This window comes from Schistocerca nitens, chromosome 3 (genome assembly GCF_023898315.1).
Source record: "Schistocerca nitens isolate TAMUIC-IGC-003100 chromosome 3, iqSchNite1.1, whole genome shotgun sequence".
NCBI classification, from domain to species: domain Eukaryota; kingdom Metazoa; phylum Arthropoda; class Insecta; order Orthoptera; family Acrididae; genus Schistocerca; species Schistocerca nitens.
The window spans coordinates 783,223,706-783,250,428 of NC_064616.1; the positions used below are offsets into that span (position 1 = coordinate 783,223,706).

The 26,723-nt window shown below is 37.1% G+C and overlaps 1 protein-coding gene across 1 annotated transcript in view; it reads right to left on the reverse strand.

Moving 5' to 3' along the window:
• Positions 1–741: 741 nt before the first annotated feature.
• The window catches only part of LOC126248796 (serine hydroxymethyltransferase, mitochondrial-like), a 120,846-nt gene continuing 94,864 nt past the window's right edge, over positions 742–26,723 (reverse strand). The window contains exons 8-10 of the mRNA XM_049950186.1: positions 2,533–2,788; positions 1,423–1,530; positions 742–1,340 (exon numbers count right to left, since the gene is read on the reverse strand). Coding sequence (XP_049806143.1) covers positions 1,210–1,340; positions 1,423–1,530; positions 2,533–2,788 — 495 coding nt within the window. The 3' untranslated portion in view covers positions 742–1,209. The remainder of the gene's footprint in view (positions 1,341–1,422; positions 1,531–2,532; positions 2,789–26,723) is intronic.

Consider the following 26,723-nt stretch of genomic DNA (forward strand, 5'->3'; position numbering starts at 1 on the left):
GAAGTGTCCATAACTTCTAAAGTCAGCAACTAACAGGTACAGTAAATGACTTCTTTGTACATCCGCCCCACAGTCCAGACCTTGACCAAATCGTTTACACCTATTACGCACATGAAAAAGTGGCTTGGTTCTCAACTCAGAATTGAATGAAGAACTTCAAGATGTCACAAATTGGCTGCAATGTTGGGTGGCAGAATGTTATGCAATATGAAATTTGTCAACTACTTTTGAAGATATAATTGCTTAAATGTTGATGAAGATTATGTAAAGAAGTAATGACAAGTTGTAGCTATAAGATTTTTCTTATATTTTTCTTTAACTATTTTGGTATTTTTCATAGCCTGGTGGAGGTTAATTTTCAGATGGTCCTCCACTATAATGTTGTGTGTTTTCAGATGCACTATTATAGCAGAGCATTCAATGGCCTGCTCAATGTAGTACACACCAGAGCCTGGGAACTGACTGCCTTGCATGCGTATTGCCAGTACCCCTTCTCTTTTACTGTTTCCATAAGAATACAATGTTTGCTTTTATCTTTCTAGGTGTATCCATTTTGTTTGCACAAGATTTCCAACTGACTTTTGGATGAGCGTTAAAGACTTTGTATTTTATATAGTATTATTTCACTATGGGAATCTTTAAAAGAGAAATACAGATCAAAATAAATCAATCACAGTAGGAGTAGCACTGAGTAGAAATAGCAATGATATAGCTCCGTAACAGCAATGTTATGCACAAAGATTGTTGATAGCACATTTTATTAATACTTACAAAGAAAAAATGCACAGCCACTCCTATCACAAATGACAGATACCGAAATACACACACACACACACACACACACACACACACACACCACTAATTCACAAGAAAGAAGTTCTTATTTTCATATTATTTTACTAAAAAACACATAACAAAAATAACAAACATCTGAACGAGTTAGGGAATGTGTGTTTCATAACACTTAAATCACAGTTGTTCAGTACCAACTAATTCAACTTAACTTACTTTATCATTACATGATACCTTTCTTAAAAAAAAAAAAAAAAAAAAATCACTTATGAAACCAAGTGAAAAAAATGTATTTAAAAAAATCTGTCGAAAATTAACAGATAATAAGCAAAGCAGTACAAAATGCATGAGATTCAGCATGATGCATCAGATCACATTTGTGATTAAGTGTACAGAGTACAGTTAGTCTGCCTTTAATTAATGATCATCAAATCCAGGCATCGGGTAACTTAATGCAAAATTGCATACTTCTTCCTTCAATTGTTGTATCTTCAATGATATGTCAGCATCATTCATCATGCACAACTTGAAATCCTTTATCTTTGGACCTAGAGGAAGTAACAGTCATTAATTTAGCACGCTGTTCTGTTGCCATAAAATTTTGTATGTACTGTGCATCCAAGTACCTACCAGACTTTGACGATGTCTCAGCAGCAATCTCAACAGCTCTATTAATGTATGCCACAACCTTCTCAAAATCTTTCTCTTTGAACTGCCGTGATGTTAAAGCAGGAACACCTGTTGCAAAGTACAAATGATATATGAGAATTTGGAAATACATTAATGGTAACCGAACATGCTACAAAAGTAAAAACTATATGACTCAGTGAACAAGTACAGAAACAAATTACCAGTTACATTCTCCTTATTGCAGATCATTAGAGGAGATTGGAGTGAGCACTGCATAATGGCAGATGCTTTGCAGATTCAGTCAAACCCACTAATCTGCCTTCATTGTACCTGGGACTGATTTTACTCAGCTTCACAACTGTTAGCTTTTTTATTTGCCTTTACTCTCTTTAACATCACTAGACTGGTTTATAGTCTAAAGGAAGGAAAGTAGCTCCATATTCAGTTTTGTTCATCACTTACCCCCTTCTTTTCTTTACATATCAAATGCACTCTGTTGGTAAAGTTAAAAATAAACATTTATAAATGATTCACCAACCAGCTTTGGTGGGACGCAGTGGGGGCAAATTATTTACTTTAATTTTTTAATAAGCATATTATAGTAATAGAGACTGTTTAAAATCACAAATGTATCTCTTGATTTTGAGTTCACTACGTAAATATAGGGAAGAAAAGGCTGTAGGTGGGCATCGGACTTCCAGCATCAATAACTTGTTATTATTAAAATGACGTTAAGTTCCTAATTGGAAGAAAGTTTTGCCTATGAAATATTTAAGTAATACACAAGCATTAAAGCTGTAAGATAATGTTTATTTCTAAATGAAGAAACCATGAGTAAGCAGTACCTTACTTAACATCAATAATTTAATATTTTTTTCTTAGTACAACAAACTCAGAGGGCAGAAGAAAATAACATAAGGGACACCAAAAATCCTCTATGTAGTATGTTCTAGTCCTCCGATTTTTTCACTTTTTCAAGTTTTGGTACCATTTACCACTTATTATTGTTCAAGTATGCAAGTATTTAACAGAAGTTTAATTCTTCTCAAGCTTCATGTAAGTGCTGTCAAAACATTTGTTATTGAAATGCGACAATTTATGCGTACTAACCTAATCTCAGACCACTGGGTGTCATTGCACTCTTATCTCCTGGACAAGTATTTTTGTTTACTGTAATATTGCACTTGTTGCAAACAGTCTCCACTCGTGTACCATCAAGTTTCTTTGATCGTAAATCCACAAGCACCAGATGTGTGTCTGTTCCACCTGATACTAGAGAATAACCACAGTCAAGTAAACCTTTTGCCAAGGCTTTTGCATTCAGAAGAACTTGGTTTTGATATTTTCTGAACTCTGGTGTACAGGCCTAAAATAAAAACAGAATGATCTTAAACCATGTAAAGTTCTAAGGTCTAGATCTTAATAAAAATCTAAATTGGAAGGTACACATTGACTACTTAGCAAATAAACTTGACAGCTTAGCATCTGCATTGTGTATTTTGGTGGGCTCCACAAATATATAGACACCAGAAAGATTGTCTATCAATGATACTTTGAGTCAGTTATTTGTCATAGCATAATTTACTGGGGAAATTAGCAAATGTGATGAGACTACTAGTATTACAAAAGAAAATAACTAGGAAAATTTGTGTGGTCGAACAAGTATCCTGTCAACCACTCTTAAAAATTTAATAAATCTATATATTCCCTCCCTTCACATAGATGAAGCGTTGTTATTCTTACATACAAATCAGCACACACATTAAACTCTTTCTGTTTCAACCACAGCACTTGCCACAGAAAGAATTTTAAACTCCCAACACACTGTTTAAAACTATGCGCAAACAACAAAGTATATGTGGTTTAAAATTTACTATAAAATAAAAAGCAGTAATGTATTTAACATGGAGATTGGTTCACTGAAAAGATCACTCTTTACTTTTCTGGTGGAAAAGTGTCGTTATTCTATTGAAGCAATCATTGAGGACAGTTTCACTGTTTAAAACTGTAAACTGTAGTATGTATACTGTAGTATGTATTTGTGTAGCAGTAACTCAGAAATGCATGTAACATAATGTAAACTTTTGGATTTCCGTTTAAGAAAGGTTTCTTATTGTGAGTCTTGATATGTCTCCTGTACATCAAATCAAATGACTTGAAAATTTTATGTTACAAGATAAATAAATCACATTTCACATATTTCACAACGAAAAACAGTGAACCTATTATCTTACATAACCAATGAATTGTTAAAATAACAAGGAGCCTCAAATGTTGGTTCTTTCAAACTGAATAGATTAAGTGAAACTGCAGTGTTAATACAATGAAGAAAGACAGACATCCTCTACATCACTACATCCAGATTACTGGTTAAGAGCTTTGTTATAGGTCATCCTCAGAGCCAATTACCTAATACAAGGAGAGAAAGGGCTACAATAGTACAAGGATGATTGCAATGTGATACGAAAATACAAACAGTGGCACTATATTAGTAAAAAATAAAACATCAATACCTAATTACTGCAAAGTGCAGCTCATCAGCAGGACAAAGATTCAGTTACAGCTATGGGAAGTTGTGCAAAAGGAACTAAAAAGGAAGTTATGCACATACTGTTACATGGCTGATGACATATTCCAGTGCCCTCATATGATTAAAGCTGCCTTTGAAATAAGTTAAAATTTCAAAGTAAAAGCCTAAACAAAATATTAAATACATAAAATATGACAATACATGATTTATTATACACAAAGTCAAAAATATACATGTTCAAATAACTTACGGGAATACAGCTGGGTGACGTCATCGACAACTGCTGACATTTTGACAGGTGACCACCCTGTCATTTTCAAAGCAGAAGTGCAGCAAGTAAGCACCGTGCAAGTGAACCCTGTCATCTTCAAGGCAAAACTGCAGAAAGTAAGCACTGCCTTTTTGCCTTGAAAATAGCAGTGTTCACCTGTTGAAATAGCAGGGTTGTCAATGTCACTCAGCTGCATTTCCATTAGTTATTTGAAACTGCATATGCCGGGAAAACTCAGGTCTCATAAACATACATGCTTATGGAAAAAAACAAATGATGGTAGTCAAGACAGCACTACCCACAGCCAGACAACCTCACAGACCATGCAGCAAATGGACATATTCAAAATCATAGAATCAGTGATACAACAGGTACTCTAGATTGAACAAAGATCATCATCATCTTATAGCATATTTGTATGAATATAAACCACACATTTTTCCCTGAATTTTGGCTTGAAAAGTCAGTGTGGCCAACATTTTCCGTCCTCAGATCATAAATTGTCAATTTCAAAATCAAGTGTACATGTATCTTGAGGGTTGAGAAACTTATTACAGTAGCTGTTCTCAACAAAAAGAAAAGTGTCTGTTTTGCAAAACTGTGTCAGCTTGTTTACACACTTGTTCACTTTGTAAAGAACCATGGCGCAGTGACTGATGCGAGCCAATGTTTTGATATAAATTGAACGGCCTCCCTTGGTACTAACAGCTGTTTCAACTTAGCCAACCATAGTTAGCAGATGACAGTGTGTTCAATGTGTGCTTGTGAACAAAAGCAGAGGCACATACCATACGGAATTCCACATCACAGAAATGTTACATATATTTGAATTTGCAGTAGTTCAAATTTGATGATGTGATCAATGAAGCTAATATTTGCTACAGAATACATAGTATTTAACTGCATAAATCAAATCTATTATTAAAGGTATTTGAAAGCCGTTTTGCTACTTCTAAAGACGCAGACAATTCATTTCACTTATTGCGCTTCATTTTTAACTATCGAAAATATTATCAGGAGTAGCATTTTTGTCTGATTTCTGTTTACATCTGGAAACGTCATCTGCTTCCACATTTCTAGTAGTTGCAAATATGGATTTCAAATACCTTTGACAAGAGTAAAGCATTTACGAACACTGTGGCTGCACAAACAAAGAATTTTAATCAACTCTAGTTTAAACAGATGGAGATAAAATTCACACAACAATGAATAGATTACTGGTAACAATAAATTTTTATTGCTTTTGCCAAAAATATATAACTACAAGTACATGAAATCTGAATGCATCAAAACATTACATAGTTGGTCCAATTTACTTCAGAATATCCAATTTTACCCAAATCAAGCACAAGCACTTCTCAGCATCACCAGCATCTGAATCTTCACTAGATGATCCAGAATGTTGCTCAGAGAGTTGCTACGATGAAGGTCATCTACAGTTCCATCAAGATGATTAGAAAATCCAGATTTTTTATAGCTTTTAATGACAAGTTCTTCTGATAGCAACTGCCAAGCAACAAAAATCCAATGGCACACTTTTGATACGGAAGCACATAACAAACAGCCTCCTGGTGTCAAACCCATTATGTAATCTCTATAGAATTGCCTTATACTAGCTTTGAATGGATGATTTAAACACACATCCAAAAGCTGCAACACACTTGTCATGCCACCAAGAATAATAACTAGGCCATAGTTTCCTTCTTTCAGATTCTGTTTCACTCAATTACCAATGTGCCCAAGAAATATATACAACTGAAGCACTGACTTTGGGTGAAGAAGAGCTCCTGTCCGCTTATTCTGAAATGTTGAAATCCAGAATAGGACAAGATCCTCTGTCATACACCATCACGAGCTCTTACACTGCTACCAGGTGGGAAGCTTTCTCACTTGGCTGGGGTTTTCTGATTAAAAACCACATATGGTGGCAATTTTAGTCTTATCAGGTGTAATCCTTGACATCACTGTGCACCGCTACTTTTCAGCATCATATGAACGTATTTGCACACCATGATTGCCTACATTATTTACCATAGTGCTTCTCGGCATATCAAAATAGACCGGCATTTGGTCTGCATTCCATATCTGGGAAAGTAAATAACAATTTTGGCATCTAAGTCAGATTACATAATGCTGCAAAGATAATAAACTGTTTTTGAATGCTTGAGGCAGTTTTTGTGCAAGTGTAATTTTGTGACAAACAGATAGTGTGTCTCATTGCATAAATCACAGAACCCACCCATATGAAACTTTAAATTCTACCAGTGAAATGTTTCTTTTACGTGCTATTTTGCAGCCTTCAATTTGAATTATTTCCTTCATAAGGGCATATCTACATTTCCTATTTTGAACTACAAAGTCAAGCAAGACTTTTTTCACATCTGCATATTTGTCCTTTTGCCCTCGAAATGCACATTGACTAAGTATTTAGGAGTTTCTGTTCACTTGCACATCACCGATGAACATTTTTCTCATCAACATCAAATCTACATCCAGCTTCCCACTTTTTGTGTTCCTTTGCATAGCTGATAATATTAAGTGTAAATTTCACCAAGTAAATAGTATGCTCGTTTCCTATCATCACTCACAATCAAAATGATCAACTTTTCTCTCAGTCTCAACTTCCTTACACTGTCTCTTAAATCAGTCATGTCTCCAGATCTCCCAACAAATCTGGTATATCCACAACACACGTGTCAAGTGTAGAGAGCCTGCCACCTAGTGGCAAAGCACATCACGATTTTAGCAGTCCATGCTATTCTGCTGACTAGTTGAACTTTCTTGTAAATTTAGTAGTGTAGCTCTACGCGCAATAATCTCGTGTCAAAAGTTTCGGTGCAGCCTATACTCTCATGTTAAAACAGGCATTCTGTGAAAATGTGTTCTCTTCATTGAAAGTAATGCCTCGTTCTTTTCATTTTGCACAATGTATTTCAAGCTCCTCAAGCACATCCAGGTAGTGCCCGTTGTTGGTTTTGTGGAGGATCTCCATGTCTGAGATTTTACAGATGTATGCTGACATGTGTGCCATTGACTCTTCTAAGTATTTAGGAGTTTTTGTTCACTTGCACATCACCGATGAACATTTTTTTCATCAACATCAAATCTGCGTCCAGCTTCCGACTTTTTGTGTTCCTTTGCATAACTGCGCCTAAACTTTTGACATGAGGTTATATAATAAATCTCAAATATAGGCTACACTACTAAATTTACTAGAAAGTTCAATTAGTCAGCAGAATAGCATGGGCTCCTAAAATTGTAGTTTCACATGATTTGCCACTAGGTGGCAGGCTCTTTACACTTGACACGTGTGTTGTGGATATACCAGATTTATTGGGAAGTCTGGTGATGTGACTGATTTAAGAGACAGTGTACGGTCTTTTTGTGCATAATTATGCTCTTTGAAACATGTTTTAAACATTCTACCTGTCTGCCCAATAGATCATTTCTAACCATCACAAAACATGTCCCTATTCAAATATGAGTATAGACACTTTTTTTTTTTTGCATGAAATATTCTGTTGATCTTGCTGTGCTAAAATACTTTCAGTTTTGAAGGCTACATGTAATTTTGTTTACATAAAGACTTTTCAGTTTTATCAGATGTTATGCTGTGGTATGCCATGCTGATATATTTCTTATTTAACTTAGGTTCTTTTCTCCTTTATTTCAATTTGTTATTTACCCACGTATTCTGATTATGTGCTTTAGAATATGAATTTCTTTTTTAATCTTGTCTTGTGATTATGTCAGATCTGACATTCTGCTTAGCAGTGAAAGAAAGCATGCTTCCTTACATCTTATGGGGTTACAAGAGTTCACGTGGATTATAACGTCTCTCTCTTCTTTTACTATATATTAGATCTGAGGATGATCTGTTGCAATGATTGATACCAGTAATTTAAATAAACATAAAAAGTGATCCGGATGATGTCAGTCTTTCTTCATTATATTAAAAGTGGTCACAGTGCCCTCAGACATCATGTCTTCAATTAAGTTAATTTACTGCATTATTGCAACTGCTGTTCCATAAGACAGCCAACATTTTTGAGACGGTTTGTAAAAATAAAATTGTAGCTTGAATGTACAGCTTCAGTTTCAAATGAATTCTTGCTTTGCTGTCGTCCATCTTCAGGAATGCCACTGTACTTTTGTGATTAGCATATGAAAACATTAACCCTGATCAGTCAATCTGTAAATGAGGAAGTCTTACCAACCATGATCCATCAGCTGTCATGTTAAAAATTGCATTTCAATGAGGGGGAGGGGGGGGGGGGAGGAAAGAAAGAAAAAAAACCTGTATGCAAGGTGCTGTATACTACCACAAAATTCTGTGCATTGCTATTTATGAGATTATTTCACATCCACTATCTGATGAACAACATTAATCACTCCCATTTTAGATTGTTAATGTTTGTGTTCTTTATGTCCAGTACTGGTGTTTTTGTCTTTCAGCAAAAAGCATCTTTTTTTGACAAAAGGCATCAACTGCAACTTGAGGAAGGAAAATAACTCAATCACATTAAATGTAAATGATAATTCCATGGATTGTGTGAAAAAACAATATTTTAGTGGTGAATATCGACTGACAGCTGAAACAGAAGGAGCACATGAAGATACCAGCAAAAACGACATCAACATGCCAGCAAGTGCTGCACAGTTACACAGTATTCCTATGTACACCTAGTCCTTAGCTATGATATCACTCTTTGGGGATTAAAAGCACCAAATACGGCCAAAGTATTCGAACTACAGAACAAGGCCATAATAATAAATAATAAATAATAAATAATAATAATAATAATAATATCTAAGAACAATAATAAGGCTCACTGTAAAAATCTGTTTAAAAATTAGAGTATTTTAACTGCACCATCAGATTATACCTACGAATCCACTATCTGCATTGAGAAAAATGTAATTATTACACCAATTATTATTACAGCTCAGTCCATGGCCATGGAACAAATCCTAGATCAGGTTGGCTACTCAAACTAGGAAAAAAAATCCTATGCAATTCCAGGTAAGTATTACAAGTTTCATTCTCATATTCATCATGAAAGAAATTAATAAGTAATGGTCCTCTTCTAAAGGGAATGGAACTTTACACCATAGAAAATGTTTGAAGTTACGGAAAAACAATAATATTATCGGAGGTTTACAATGAAGTGGTTAAAAACTGCTGATAACCAAAAAATATTAAATTGATATAAATCTACAAGGCTGCTTTGAAAAGTTCTTGGAATCACTACAATAGGCCAGTGCTAGTTGTTCACGTGATATTCATTCGACTGTTGCCTGTAAACACGTGCCACAACAGTGCTATTGAAAGAGCTGTGGCAGTGATGTGGCTCTGTTGTTGTTCCTGGGTAGTGATTTGAAGGGGGGGGGGGGGGGGGGGACGAGATTCGAGCAGTGATTAAGTACTTCATAAAGAAAGGAGTGAAAGCAAAGGACATTCATGCCGATTTCCAGAATACACTGAGGGACTCTGCCCCTTCATATTCAACTGTTCCCAAGTAGACAAATGAATTTAAATTTGGTCGGGAGAGCTTAGACGATGATCTGCATGATGGCACGCCAAGATGTGTCACTACTCCAGAAAACATTGCAAAAGTGCACAAAATGGTCATGGAGGATGGCCGACTGAAAGTGCATGAAATTGATCATGCTTACCAGATGTCATCTGAAAGGGTAAATCACATTTTAGCTGAAGAATTAGAAATCAAAAAGTTATCTGCAAGATGGTTGCCGCGACTCTTGATGGTGGATCAACACACGTGCCACTGCTACCGCAAAATTACACGAACTAAGGTATGAATTGTTGCCGCCCCCCCCCCCCCCCCCCCCCCCCACACACACCTTTTTCACCTGATATGGATCCGTCAGACTTCCGTCTTTTCCCAAAACTGAAAATTTTTCTTCGTGGACAAGGATTCACTTCAAACAAAGAACTGATAGAGAGAGTGAACAACTATTTTGCAGGCCTGGAGGAAACTTATTTTCGAGATGGGATCAAGGTACTGGAACATCGTTGGACCAAATGCATTAATATACAAGGACATTACCAGAATGGATTTTCACTCTGCAGCGGAGTGTGTGCTGATATGAAACTTCCTGGCAGATTAAAACTGTGTGCCCGACCGAGACTCGAACTCGGGACCTTTGCCTTTCGCGGGCAAGTGCTCTACCAACTGAGCTACCGAAGCACGACTCACGCCTGGTACTCACAGCTTTACTTCTGCCAGTACCTTGTCTCCTACCTTCCAAACTTTACAGAAGCTCTCCTGCGAACCTGCAGAACTAGCACACCCGAAAGAAAGGATATTGCGGAGACATGGCTTAGCCACAGCCTGGGGGATGTTTCCAGAATGAGATTTTCACTCTGCAGCGGAGTGTGCGCTGGTATGTTTCCAGAATGAGATTTTCACTCTGCAGCGGAGTGTGCGCTGATATATCAGTGCACACTCCGCTGCAGAGTGAAAATCTCATTCTGGAAACATCCCCCAGGCTGTGGCTAAGCCATGTCTCCGCAATATCCTTTCTTTCGGGAGTGCTAGTTCTGCAGGTTCGCAGGAGAGCTTCTGTAAAGTTTGGAAGGTAGGAGACGAGGTACTGGCAGAAGTAAAGCTGTGAGTACCGGGCGTGAGTCGTGCTTCGGTAGCTCAGTTGGTAGAGCACTTGCCCGCGAAAGGCAAAGGTCCCGAGTTCGAGTCTCGGTCGGGCACACAGTTTTAATCTACAAGGACATTACATTGAAAAATAAAAAACGTTTCAGTGATGTAAGTACTTCTTTTTCTATTCCATTCCAAGAACTTTTTAAAGCACTCCTGTATTTATAATTTAAGCAGACTTAGACAACAATATAATTTTCTGCAAAAATATATAAATAAATAAATAATAATTAAAATGCTTTAAATACTATTTTCAATAAAAAATAATGTGTACTTACACAGTAATTATAATTTAAATGTTTGATTTATGCTGATACCAAGGATTTCTTGAAACATTCAAGTCCCAACTCAAAATACACAAAATATCTATTCATAAATTTGGTAGAGGAACAAAATTTTGAATTTTTCAGATAATTTCATTATTTATAAAACAAATACATTGTCCCAATGCAGTTATCTAATGTTTTAAAGCCTTTTTTTTGTTCTTTTGTAGCACTTTCCAAAATCTTCAAACACTTTGTTTTCTACTCTTTCACTTCCAAGTCTTTTTTCATTTTTCCTAAACTGCTCTGTTGTTCTGAAAGGTTGGGTTCTTAGAGTTGATTACAATATTCCACATAACGTATGTATTTCTTGCACTGTGAACAAGGAATTTTGTAACATCCTAGTTGTCAATGCCTCCTATATTGGACACAGTATCCTGTATTTGCCTATATATAACAACTGATTTTTCCCTCATGTTTTCAAAGAGGCATTCACCATTAACCAAAATGCTCCATTCAATGTTAGCATTCCATGGGAAAGACTGCAAAGTGCGAGGGTTGACTTAAATGTAATGCCTCCATCTTGGTAATTCTTCAATAGTTGGTAGCATTCGTATGTGGCAGGTACTGGCTTGTTCCGTAGCATCTTCTCTACAGTTCCAGTTGGCAGGAAGCCTTAGCATTGAACGGTTGTGTTGCTAAACTGTAAAGTATGGAACCCCGCGCAAACGGTCAGTCAATGCGATTTAAGCAATGTGCAGTCACTGAATTCTTGACAGCAGAAGGTTTCATTGGAGAATGAAAGCAATTTATGGTGATTGTGTTGACATGAGTACTGCGCGTCGTTGGGCAAGTAAGTTTAAAGATGTTGAGGTGGGAAAATCTGACCTGCGTGACAAACAAAGAGTTAGACATCCTGTGACAGCAACCACCAAGTTTCACAAGCAAAATGTTGACAGATTAAGGATGATCATCTTATCACTCACAGATAAATTGCAAGCACTATCGGCATTTCACATATGGCTCACATTATTGCTTTGCTTGGCTTGGCTATCTGAAGATCTGTGCATGATGGGTACCCCGGATACTGACTCCTGAAATGAAAGCTCACAGACTTGACACTTGCCAGGAACTCCTCTCGGGTTACGAGAATGAAGGTGATGACTTTCTCCATTCAATTGTGACAGGAGACAAAACGTGGGTACACCATAACGAACTGGAGATGAAACGTCAGTCTATGGAATATCGACACAAAGACTCGTCCCAGAAAAAGAAATTCAAGATGCAGTCCTCAGCTGGAAAAATTATGGCCACAGTGTTCTGGGATGCAGATGGTGATATCCATGTTGATTTCCTTGATCATGGAACAACAATAAATTCAAAGTGTTACATCACAATGCTGGGAACTCTGAAACGATGGTTAACAAGGGTCCAAAAGGAAAAGGGAAACTTTTTCCTGCAGCAAGACAATTCCAAACCACACACTTCAGGTGCCACCACAGCAGAACTTCAGAGACTGAATCTCACCACTGTATGGCATCCTCCATACAGTTCAGATTTAGCACCGCCTGACTTCCATCTGTTTCCGATAATGAAAGATGATCTATGGGGACATCATTATGCTTCTGATGAAGACGTTGAGAGAACGCTGAGACTGTGGTTGTGGAAACAGAGTGTCAAATTCGCCCGTGACGGCTTCAGAAAACTTGTTCATCGTTGGCACAAATGTATCCAATTGGCTGGTGATTATATGGAAAAGTGAATATTGGTTATTAAAGATAACATTCTAAGGATTATTTCTACATTTGATTTACTAAAATATTCCCATCCAAATCCAATTAACAAAGGTGGAGGCATTACTTTTTATTCAACCCTCATAATTTCACACCAACCATCAAATATTGGTATTTATCACTTAGGATATTGTACCAGAAATGATCAACTCTTTTTCAGGATGGCTGTATTCTTTAAAAAGAACTGATAACATATGGCAGGGATGTCAGGTCCTTGAATTCAGCATTACATTATCTACTGCAGTTCCACTGAGGTGATTACTTTCTGTGAGATTACAAAACAGCTTATCAAGATGTGCTTTTGCCAAACTGATGTTAGACACAATTAAACTTGGGTCAAGCACGTAATGGCAAGTGTCAGCAGGAAGTTTAAGGGTGGCCTGTTATTAGATTTCATGACAAATGTTTGAAGACTTGTCTTACATTCTTGTCAAAACTTAAGAGTATCGGCAGTTCTTACATCCAAACTGGTTTTCTTAAGTTCTTTACAGGTATCAAAACCTAGAATTATGTTTTTGCAGGTGATAGATTTTTTCCTTCCTTGGCAGCACCTAACTTGTTTGATGTGCTTTTATCTAATATCCCTGGCTTCATAAAGTGTCCTAATACTGTTTCAGTGTGGATACCAAAGCTGTATGGAGAAATGGAGTTAACAGAGCATCTGTTTGGGACTGTGTTTGGAAAGGTTCGATATGCAGGATAATGACTTGGCAAAAAGCAGGTCTGGCACACAGCAATGGATCACTAATAAATTTATTCACCAACATTAAACTTTCATTCTTTGGTTCATTCTTATCCTCCTTCATACCTTCAAGAAATTTCTTCATGTCTGGTGTTATATCGATAGCTCTTTGAGCAAATGAGGAATTCTCCAGATATTTGATAAAACAAAATTTTGGAAACACAGTGTAGCCTGAATACTGGGTATACAATGCTATCCTGTCTGGGAAACTCTTGAACAAGTTATAAAAGGCTCTCAAAAATAATGCAGTGTCCCAATGTGTCAACTTGACTGCATCTTGGAAAGCACTATGCATGTGACCAAGTCCAAGGCTACCAATATCTAGCAGTTTAAACTCTGCTGAATGTGCTTTATATTCTTTCAGAAACAGTCAATTCACATTTGGCCTGTCATTGAAATCTAGAGAATCTTTACCTTTGGTATGTTTATCACATCAACGGAAGAAGACAGAAGATCAGTAGCTCTGGAATGACCAAGAAAACAGGAAGTAAGGTATCTTCTTGTAATCCCTTTTTATCTTCATCCCAAAATCTTGTATTTACAACCATTTGTGTGGGCCTCACAAATTTATTCAGTGATTCATCAAAACCAAGAACAATGTAACAAGCTTTCATCAGTAACCCAAGCAACTGTTGATTAAAATAAGGTGCAATTCCGAATATAAGAATCTCCCTTAAGTTGCATCTTGTTAGCTACAGCACTATCTTTACACATTCTTGAGATTACAGCATCATCCTTTTCAGCTTCCTGAATTGACTTGTGGGCCATAAGTGTTTCGACACACCACAGAATTTCTCTCATTGTCACATCTTTTAATACAAATTCCGGAAGTCTGCATGGATGATTTACTGTTGAAGGTAACAGATATACTTCAGATTCTGAAGACGACAATACTGAAGTGTGTGGCTCAGAAGTACTGTGTGACAGAATAGCAGTTGACTTTATTGGCTGAAAAACACTTCAAGTTGAGAAAATGTTTACTCACTTAAAGCACGATGTATATGCTTTCTCCCCTTCATGTAGCTAAAAAGTGACTGACATACCATATTACTTACAGACATTTGGCTACAGCAGTAACTGCAATAAGCTAAAATAGGTTGACTAGACACAGGTTCAAGCTAGTCCTTCAGATTTGTGTGGCTTTTCCTAATATCTTTATAAAATGCAGAACAGGGAATCAGCAATCATAAAGCGGTTACAGCATCGGTGATTTCAGCCGTAAATAGAGATATTAAAAAAGGTAGGAAGATTTTTCTGTTTAGCAAAAGTGACAAAAAGCAGATTTCAGAGTACTTGATGGCTCAAAACAAAAGTTTTATCTCAAGTACAGATAGTGTAGAGGATCAGTGGACAAAGTTCAAAACCATCGTACAATATGCATTAGATGAGTATGTGCCAAGCAAGATTGTAAGGGATGGAAAAGAGCCACCGTGGTACAACAACTGAGTTACAAAACTCTTATGAAGCAAAGGGAACTTCACAGCAAACATAAACATACCCAAAGCCTTGCAGACAAACAAAAATTACATGAAGCGAAATGTAGTGTGAGGAGGGCTACGCGAGAGGCGTTCAATGAATTCTAAAGTAAAGTTCTATGTACTGACTTGGCAGAAAATCCTAAGAAATTTTGGTCTTATGTCAAAGCGGTAGGTGGATCAAAACAAAATGTCCAGACACACTGTGGCCAAAATGGTACTGAAACAGAGGATGACAGACTAAAGGCTGAAATACTAAATGTCTTTTTTCCAAAGCTGTTTCACAGAGGAAGACTGCACTGTAGTTCCTTCTCTAGATTGTCGCACAGATGACAAAATGGTTGATATCAAAGTAGATTACAGAGGGATAGAAAAACAATCAAAATCACTCTAAAGAGGAAAGTCTGCTGGACCAGATGGGATACCAGTTCGATTTTACACGGAGTACGCTAAAGAACTTGCCCCCTTTTTTGTAGCGGTGTACCGTAAGTCTCTAGAAGAGCGTAGCATTCCAAAGGATTGGATAAGGTCACAGGTCATCCCCGTTTTCAAGAAGGGACGCCTAACAGATGTGCAGAACTATAGACCTATATCTCTAACGTCGATCAGTTGTAGAATTTTGGAACACATTATGTTCGAGTATAATGACTTTCCTGGAGACTAGAAATCTACTATGTAAGAATCAGCATGGGTTTCAAAAAAGACGACTGTGTGAAACCCAGCTAGCGCTATTCGTCCACAAGACTCAGAGGGCCATAGACATGGGTTCCCAAGTAGATGCTGTGTTTCTTGACGTCTGCAGTTCCCCACAGTCGTTTAATGAACATAGTAAGAGCATATGAACTATCACACTAATTGTGTGACTGGATTGAAGAGTTCCTAGATAACAGAACGCAACATGTCATTCTCAATGGAGAGAAGTCTTCCAAAGTAAGAGTGATTTCAGGTGTGCTGCAGGGGGGGTGTCGTAGGACCGTTGCTATTCACAATATATATAAATGACCTTGTGGATAACATCGGAAGTTCACCGAGGCTTTTTGCAGATGATGCTGTAGTATATAGAGATGTTGTAACAATGGAAAATTGTACTTAAATGCAGGAGGCTCAGCAACGAATTGATGCATGGGGCAGGGAATGGCAATTGAATCTCAATGTAGACAAGTGTAATGTGCTGCAAATACACAGAAAGAAAGATCCTTCATCATTTAGCTACAATATAGCAGGTCAGCAACTGGAAGCAGTTAATTCCATAAATTATCTAGGAGTAGGCATTAGGAGTGATTTAAAATGGAATGACCATATAAAATTAATCGCCGGTAAAGCAGATGCCAGACAGATTCATTGGAAGAATCCTAAGGAAATGCAGTCCGAAAACAAAGGAAGTAGGTTACAGTACAGTTGTTAGCCCACTGCTTGAATACTGCTCACCAGTGTGGGATCCGTACCAGATAGGGTTGATAGAAGAGATAGATAAGATCCAACAGAGAGCAGCGCACTTTGTTACAGGATCATTTATTAATCGCGAAAGCATTACGGAGATGATAGATAAACTCCAGTGGAAGACTCTGCAAGAGGGACGCTCAGTAGCTCGGTACGGGTTTCTGTTGAAGTTTCAAGAACGTACCTTCACCTCCTACGTATATCTCACGAAGAGACCATGAGGATTAGAGAGATTCAAGGTACCCTCTGCCACACACCGTCAGGTGGCTTGCGGAGTATGGATGTAGATGCAGATGAAATTAGACACTGTAGCACTATTAATCTGTAAACATGGCACAAATACTTACACCATTTTAAAACACACGCGCACGCTCTTTATTATTATGTTTAAGCTCTGCACACACTGTCACAGGAAACATCTAGGTGCTTGGAATATGTTTCTTGTGGCATTTCATGACATGTTTTAATCTTTGTTTATGGTTTCTGTCCACACTGGTGGCAATGGTTTCTTGTATCCCTTCGTCTGTGATGCTGATGTATAATTTTCATATTGTTTGCTACATTATGTCTATTGATCAGGAAACTGTAATGTTATGGTGTGCTGAACTATTAATACTTTTACTTCCATTAAATATGCATAGTATCAAATTGTTATTCAGCTGGTATGATTCTGCACAAATCATACTTTACTTCGTCAAAAGTGTCGTTACTCATGAATGTGACACGATAATGAATGAGGCAGCAATTCTCTGCAGAGTGTCCTTTTTTGTGCTGTTCTTTTATTGCTTGCTTCACACATTCAACAAACAGACCTCAGCATAGTACAGCGATATGTAATAATTCAACAATTTTCTGCCTTGAGCACACCATTTTCTCGGAAAAACTCACTACAACAAGAGAAAAAACAACATGGATCAACTCTGTAAACCAGACACAATGTGACACAAACATGCAGTAGTGCCACGCAGCAGTGAGTGGCTGACATGTATTAGCTGCCAGAAAAATTATTTCTTTCGACCTGTACCAACAATGCTACAGATATTTGTTTCTGTCTTTCAAAACATGTTTCAAGCCAAGTGTACCTTCAGAACTCATAATGACATTGAACCCTATCTACCTCACTTTCATTAATGCAGAACAATAACAGTCTTAAAATCAACAATTTAAACAAACTTTTCCAAAAACAAACTTTTAACCACAAGCACAGAACATACTAGGGGATAATGAACTAAACATTGGAAAAAAGTTCAAATCAGTATGAATGAGATTTAAATATGCGTGTTGTGATATCATGTGAATGCGGATCAAGCTGGTTTCATGTTTATAAACAGTAACCTGCTTTATCAGTTTTAGTAAACATGAGATGCATAATGTATTTTATGTTAACTTCATATCATATGTTGAAAACACATACTTGCTAGAGCTGGCTGTGAAAACACCTTGTAAACACGTAATACATGTTACACTGAAAAAAATATTTTTACCTTACCTTTCTTTTAAGAACTGAAATGTGACAATAAAATCTAATCACGGCAGCCTATTAACTTTCAGAAAACCATTATTTAGCAACACACTTTTTACACGTCAAAAATGTTGCAACGCAAGAATCTGTTCCCTTTGACTGCACACTGGTGCCAGCATTGGCTAATATTTGTGGTGCGAAGCCGACACATTCAAGACAACTTTCAGTTTAACTAGTATACAGCCAACATAAACATATATGACACATATATCGCAGCCAGTGCTTTTGTGGTTATAAGCATGAATAATTATTTTTTTTACTGGAAAACAAAAAGAAGGAAAACACAAAAAAGAAGTTGGTGGGCTGAAAGACTTTACATATTTTGAAATCAGTAAGTTTTAAATAAGGTATAAAATCATAAGCAAATACATCCATAAATGTATTTCTTGCTGGTAACTTTCCATAAACTCAAGAACGTCACTGTTCCTGAGATCGTGATTTGAAGAGTCCTACCTGAAAGTACAAGTGACATACAGCCAATTTTGGGTTTTGAAACGAGAACCGAAATTACATTGGCGACAATGTGTGGTCACCGTATTGCTACTGGCTACAATGACTTTTGATATTTGGTTGAAATACTGACAAGAAATGGAGTTGTATTAAGACTGAGCCAATATTCATATAAGTAGTACTTTGAAATACTAGGTATTTTAAAATTGGTGGTTTATAAAGCTAAATAATATTGAATTACAATGTTAAGTTAAAAAACAGAAAATTCCCTAACATTTTATGAAATTTCTGAAATTCTGTGAGATTTCCCTGTTTTTCCCAGGTAAAATTTAATTCCCTGAGAATTCCAAGTATTCCAGAAGAATCAGCACCCTGTATGTTAACCTTTCACACACCAAGAAAAATTAAACGAAAGGTTCAAAATAGTATTATTTACTACCAGAGAATCAAACTGCACAATAAATTACTCAAGGAAATGAATGAAAACCAAAATATTTATCAAGGCAGCTAAAGCAGGTCTCTTAAACAATATATACTACACAATACAATTTCTTAAATAAAAGAAGATGTGGTTGATAAAACATGTAATACGGCATGTAAATACTGAAAAAAATAAAGTAAAAAAATAGTTTGCCACTCCAAAATTTACCTTCTGTGTGTAACACATGTTACTGGGAAATTATCTGCTCAACATCTATGATGGAAAACACAAATCTACTTTCATCATCTCCTTTATCATGGTGGAATGCTGACAGTTTTTAAGACAGAAAAATGGGAAACCACAAAAATTTAATGCTGAGGCAGGGATACCATGATAATTCTGACTTCAGTCAGACGTAAGAATTTGTAGTGTGCGAAGTGACTTGTTATGCAATGTGTTTCAATAGACAAACATTAGTTCTGGCATTAAGTAAACTTGGATTGAGCATTAAAATTGCAACAATATGAAGATGGCATGCAACCAACATCAAATGTATAAACGTAAAACAAAATCTACAACATAAAGCAAATGATTACCATTTCAGTGCAACTACATAAAGTAGGCAGGAGTAACGCCACCCACATTCTGTATGCAAGAAAATATTATGCAGTCGGTTTGTCATTCAGAAATTGCTTTTAAATGTCGGTTTTTGTGAGAAGACTGTATCTTCCGCCACGTATAGGAATTCAACAACAGCAGGATTGCGGCCTATCGAGACAGTGTTTTATGGTTGGCTATATTACTGCCCATAGGTAAGGCCACACTCAATTCCATGCAGGATCTTAACGGCCCCACACAACTAGCGCCTGATATGACAGACATTGTTCACTCATCTGTGATGGATCATACAGCTACATCATGTACCTCAAGTCAGGAGATCCGTTTGCTTTCAGTAAAACAACTAACTACATGCACAGAGCGACGATGTTTGCAGCACCATTGGCTATTAGCAAGGTTACAGTCATTGTGGCTTCCCTTGCCAGAACAGCAAAGATAGGCATACCCACAGTGGTGCACCTAATGAAAATGCTAGACAGGGGAGTGCACCACATTGTCTTCTGAGATGAGTCCCAGTTCTGCTTAGAGCAACACGATGGTGGTGTCCGTGTGTACAGTCTCCAGGAAGAATGAACATTGTCAGATAGCATTTTGTCATCACCATACAGGCCCAGCACCTCACATGATGGTATGGGGTGTCTTTGATTCACAACATGTAACTTCTGGTTTACATAGTAACTATTTTGGACAGTAGATATTACATCTGAGATGCATTACATCTGGTGGCTATGTCCTGTCTTCGAGGTCTTTGTGACATTTTCTGTCAACAAGATAATGCAAGACTACATGTTGCCCTTGTTTTCCTGACCTACCTCAACACAGATGCTGTTTGAATGCTGCCCTGACCAGCACATATTATAGATATCTCAGCCGATAGAAACATCTGGTTGTGGGTTGCTGAGACAATGGTATTCCATCTCAGGCAAACCCAGTTTGACTATGCCCAGTCGGGTGACAGCCATTGCTGCTTCCAGATGTGGCAGTTCTGTCCACTAAATTTTGCACCCACAAATCATCTACAAATCTGATCATGTATCATTCCTACTATAAGTAAAATGTTGTTATTTCCTGTCCTTCCTGGTATTTTATTTCAATGAATAGCATTGTAGTTGTACCAGTAAGCTAATAAGTCTAATATCAGTGGGAAATAATTTGTGGATGAATTGACAACTTAATAACTGATAGATGTATCAGAAGCATTGTGGGTTTTGCTTATTGTGGTGTCGTCTGAGGAGCAGGGTGCCAAAACCAGGTTGGCACCTCGCAAAGAAACCACAGAGGTACAGTTGCCACATGTCACACCCATGTATGAGAAATGCTGATGCAGCCCCATCTCCTTGAGTTTCTCCCCACCACATGGCTGAGCAGAGGAATGGTCAGCCCAGTTCGCAGTTAATGATTAAGACAACAGCATTACCTTACACAGGCCACCAGTATATTAAATGTCTTCGGCAGAACATTAAAGTGAAAACTGTCAGTTATTCTTCAAGTGGAGAATCTTGTAAATTTGTCTGCATCAAGTGATACTTCAATATTCAAGAGACAGATGTAAATATTCAGAACATTCCTGTGGAAATTGATAATACAAAGTTAAGTAAATCTTCATATCTATATTGTAAAGAAGTGAACTAACATTTTATGTGTTATAGTTCTGCTCAACCTTCTGCCGGAGCAAACCAAATAATCCACTGTTGTGCCAGCAAGTGTACTTTTGTACAGTACAACACTTACCATTTCGTTTTACTACTTTGGAACAATGTATTCATATTTAAAACCGGCTAACTGCCTAAATAACTTCCAGTTTGCTCCACTGACCAGTCATTTTGGCAGCTTCTTTTTAGGAAATGCTCTTTTTCACTACCCAAGATGGTTCCCATGCAAAACAATCAAACTTTATGGAAACATTTGTAAGGACATGTGGAAGAGAAATAATGAATTAAATGTGCTTAATTCCTGCACAGAATGTTCTAAGGGCATATGCTGTCAACTTCAATCCCTGCAAGAAATGTAAGAGCAAAGTCTACGCCAATATCTGCATCACACCAGTGAGTTTTTATCGATACCATTTCACAATTATTTGCAACATTTTTTCAAACAGTGGACTGTGGAATGTTCAGGTGACATGGCACAGCTCATGTACTCTTTGAATATTGCACATTGCATCTAGTATTCTCAGCCGCCTTTCCCAGAGGCAGTTCCCATATCATCATTTAATTCAAAATTCTGAGTCATACTCTTCAACCTCAGTGTGGAAAGAGTACCTCTCCACATTCCTTTCATGGGATGTTACTCGAAAATAGCAGCAGCATTGTTCACCTTGTCTGGAACCATGCTGACTGTCTCAAACTGCAATGCACACTAATGCTTGTGTTTCAGCCCTATGCCGCTGTACCAGCACCAGCGCTTAATGGAAAGTCATGACAATAAAACCACTAACAATGTAAATTCAGCAGCACACAGTTTGAACATCATTCTTATAATGTTGGGTACCTACACATTAAATAGTTTTTCATCTAGACTGGCTGAAGTAGTGAAAGTTTAAAATTAACCACCCTGTAAGTCTTACTGACTCTCCACTACACAGTGTGTGGGCCTTCAAAACTAGACTGCTGGAGCGGATGGATGTAATGACACACACATTTGAGGACTGCATGGAACAACATTTTTATTGTACATGAAGGTGTTTACTAACTCCACACTAATAAGATGTTTGTCAAAGTTATTTCTTTTCATCATGTTCGTTACTAGTGAGGACATTTGGCTACGTAGAAGCTCAAAAAAGTGTAACTCTACTAAAGTGACTGTACAGGCCACTAAGTTCTTGCCAGTTTTGAACTTAAAAATCAAATATTTTCTCAAAGGTACAGCACTTTATTTTAATTATTAGAAATACATTCTCTTATAATGAACTTTTCCTGTTACATATCCCACCTTAGTAAACTGGCAACAAAATACAACAGCTTGCTCGAGTTCACTATGGGTTTGTGAATCTTCAATGTTAATTTCTAACAACATTCAAGCTCAGCAGCCATTCACCTTTTCTATAGGTAGCACACCGTAATAATGGTGAATTTTTTTTTTACAAAAGATTTAATCACCACCATCATGATCCAGGCAGTTTAGTAAAGCCCTCAATCTCTCCAACACACAACGCTCCACATTTCGCCTCACATCGATCACTGAAGAATGCCCTATAAGTCAATAGGCAGTCACCAAGTGGGGAACTGTAAAAAAGATCAACTAAATCCTAGTCTAGTGTTCTTACTGAGTTTCCTGAGGTCATCAACCTTGTGCCACCCTATCCTCCTTAAGACAGTCATGTCTACTTACGAAATTCATTTAACTGCATAATCAGTAATCTAGAGCTATGAAGTTCGATCCCCAATCAGTTTAGGATTTCTTTTCTGGTACCTTACTTGTCAATTAGTACCTTATGTACTTGAAAATTATGAAACGTAAAAGTGTTTGGACTTAGTGTAAACTTTTTTTGTTAAAAGACAACCCTTTATCATATATTAGCTTTAAATTTAGATTATTTACATAATTCCAACAAGAAACTTGGGTAGCACAGGTCCACAAAAACAGGGAGCTGGACTATATCTCAAACAGTTGTTCTTAAACATTCTGTTGGGCATATCACATACAGTGCAAAAATCTTTATAAAACATCTCAAGGCAAGCAGAGCCAATATTTCAACTCTGACATCAAGTCCCACAATTAAGCACAACTATGATAACTGATGCATACACATATTTAAATATCAGGAGATAGTGCACAAAACAGAAGTTTCTCATGAGTACATGTAAGCAAAGTTTGTATTCAGCTACCAATTCTGATGTTAACATTACCATAAACATTATCTTCATCCCTAAGACTGCTCTGATACAGTTCTCCCCCTACATTTACCTCTATTACCAAATTAACTATACCTTAATGCGTCAGGATGAGTTCTATCGACTAATCTGTTTTTTCGTCTATTTGTCTCATACATTTCTTTGCTCCTGAAATTTATACAGAACCACCTCATCAGATACCCGTTCCACTCATCTAATCTTCAACCTTCTTCCATAGCATCACATTTCAAAAGCTCCTATCTTCTTCTTGACTGAATTGTTTCATATCTACATCTCACTTCTGCACAAGTTTACACTCAATATCTTCTGAAAATTCCTAACATTCAATTTAATATAATAGAGGGGAAACATTCCACGTGGGAAAAATATATCTAAAAACAAAGATGATGTGACTTACCAAACGAAAGCGATGGCAGGTCGATAGACACACAAACAAACACAAACATGCACACAAAATTCAAGCTTTCGCAACAAACTGTTGCCTCATCAGGAAAGAGGGAAGGAGAGGGAAAGACGAAAGGATGTGGGTTTTAAGGGAGAGGGTAAGGAGTCATTCCAATCCCGGGAGCAGAAAGACTTACCTTAGGGGGAAAAAAGGACAGGTATACACTCGCGCACACACACACATATCCATCCACACATATACAGACACAATTTATACTGAACATTACCAAGTTTCTCTTTTTCAGAAATATTTTTCTTGCTATTACCAGTCTGCATTTTACATCCTCTCTACTTTGGCCATTGTCAGTCTTTAGCTACTCAAATAGTAAAACTCCTCCATTATTAGTGTCATTTACTAATATAATTACGTCAGCAACACCTAATTTAATTCGACTACATTTAATTACTGTTTTAATTTTGTTGAAATCCATCTTATAATCTCTTTTCAAGACACTGCGCATTCCCTTCAACTGCTCTTCAAAGTCATTTACCATCTGATAGAATTATAATCTCATTGGCAAGCTGTAAATATCTTATTTCTTCTCCCTGAATTTTAATTCCCCTTGCCAATTTCTCCTTTGTTTTCTTTACTGCTTACTCAATATATGTTACAAACCTTTGCGCAGTCTTTTCTCAGCTACTTCTTCCAATTCATGTCCTTCAGCAGTGTGTATACGGGGACGAAGAGAGAGAGAGAGAGAGAGAGAGAGAGAGAGAGAGAGAGAGAGAGAGAGAGAGGAAAAAAAAAATCCCCAGATCTTTCCCGGATTTCCCAGTTAAAAATACACTTTCTCCCGGATGAAAACACACTTTTTCCATGTTAAGTAACAGTATACTTTTCCTCGGAACTGAAAAACTTATCAATCCTTTCAATGCTTGTGGTTTTATACACCGGTGTAGAATTTCCCGGTACTTTAGAAAACTAAACTCAGGACGTTTTGGAAAGATGTCTGATGTGCACCAACATGTACACTGCATATTTTCATATTACAAAAGTATAAATTCGAATTACACCAAACATCGCATGTTACTTTCCAAAGGATTGAAATCACTGTTAAGTAGCGTGAAACACACAAATAGGAAAAGGTAATGGTTTAAATTAATATACATAGTGTTGCTACAAGAAAAGAAAAGCTATCACGTATAATATTTGCCTGTAAGATTAATAAGCTGCAAGAGAAGCTAAGCTTTCACACATAATGTTGATCTTTTTTGCACACACAAATGTTCCAGTAGAATTTTTAACGACATAAATGTCTGATCTTCTGGGCTCGAAAATATTCTAAATGGTCGTTCTAAAAGATTTTAATTTTGGATGAGAGTCAAACGCTCTGTGATTTAAGTAATTCATCAGACATTTGTACACAGAGTTCATCTTGTATAAAAGGAAATTTAATTTACTTGAAAGTAATGCTTTTCAAACAACCATTTGGAATATTTTCCCATGACCTGTTGGAAATAGATTCATCTCAGCAGTTGCGCCAGATGACAGGCGCCGCCGCGCTTGCGCAGCTAAGATGACGCAGGAAGCCCGTACATTCTTACGTGTAAAACATTAAAAGATCTTACATTATGTCATAAAAGAAACAAGACATTAGAGGATACTCCAAGAGCATGGGAATTTTGTGAACCATACCAAAATGCGTAATTCGGCTTAAAATGCACATTCTGATGTGAAGATTCAGATGTAAATTTTCTTGGAGTACCAGTACCGCATTACCTCATCTTTGGTTCTTTATTATGGCATAATGCTATACGCGCTACAAGATGAAAACGTGAACTTGAAATGTAGCGAACAGTTGAAACTAGCCAATAGTGTGGAAATTAACACTTCACTTCAAATAAATTGACTGTCTCAGCAGAGAAGATTAATAAAAGTGAAATTTCTTTAACAGAGCAACAAAAATAACTTCATTGTTATGCAAGGCAATTAATGCTTGACTGTCAGAACGGTGGAAATAAAATAAAATCTTAAACTAATAACATATTTTAGCCTTCCATAATTATATGAATGTATTTTAATTCACTTGATAGCTCCCGGCTCCACAGAAATCTGTTTTGCTTTCATTGGATGTGAGAGCAACAAACGAAGAGGAAACAGCAAAATCACTTAACATAAACATGGGTCACATGGAGACTATCACATCCCCACTACAACTCTGACTGCTCTGTGCATCAGGTCCGGATCTACGATATTTCTGAACTGGGGCAATATTAGATAGTGGCGCTCCCCCTCCCTCGAGCATTTGAGGTAGGACGCCAAAAATTAAAAAAATCGACTTTTCAAAAATATCTTTATTTTGTAGCGCACATCTTTATGATGAGTCTGATACATAAAACATATGATTGAGGGAACTTAAGACATGTTATTTCATTTTAAGTGTGCCGAAGTGCAGTGCCACGCCTCTTCACACAGCATTCTTCCATCGCACGTCTCTGTATTTCGCTCTGTGGAATTCAAACGTGTAATATTTTGTAATGGGTGCCATCAAACTATATTCAGGCCAGTGGAAATTAAAATGTCCTGTGGTGCCTCTCCTACTCCCAGTCGGCCTGTATGACATCCTGCCCCTCTTAAAAAAATCTCGCAATTAATGGTGGATGGGATTATTTGTAACCGGGAGAACAAGAATTCTTCAGAAAATTTGCAGTCTTTACTGCCTATTAGCTAATAACTTGCTGTTTTGAGTAACATAAAATTAGATATAGGATACATAAAATGAGTAAAGACAAGATACAAGCAAGACAGTACACATATCCTCAATCCTTAAGTCCTAGCATTTTTTTCTCTATAATCTTGCCAC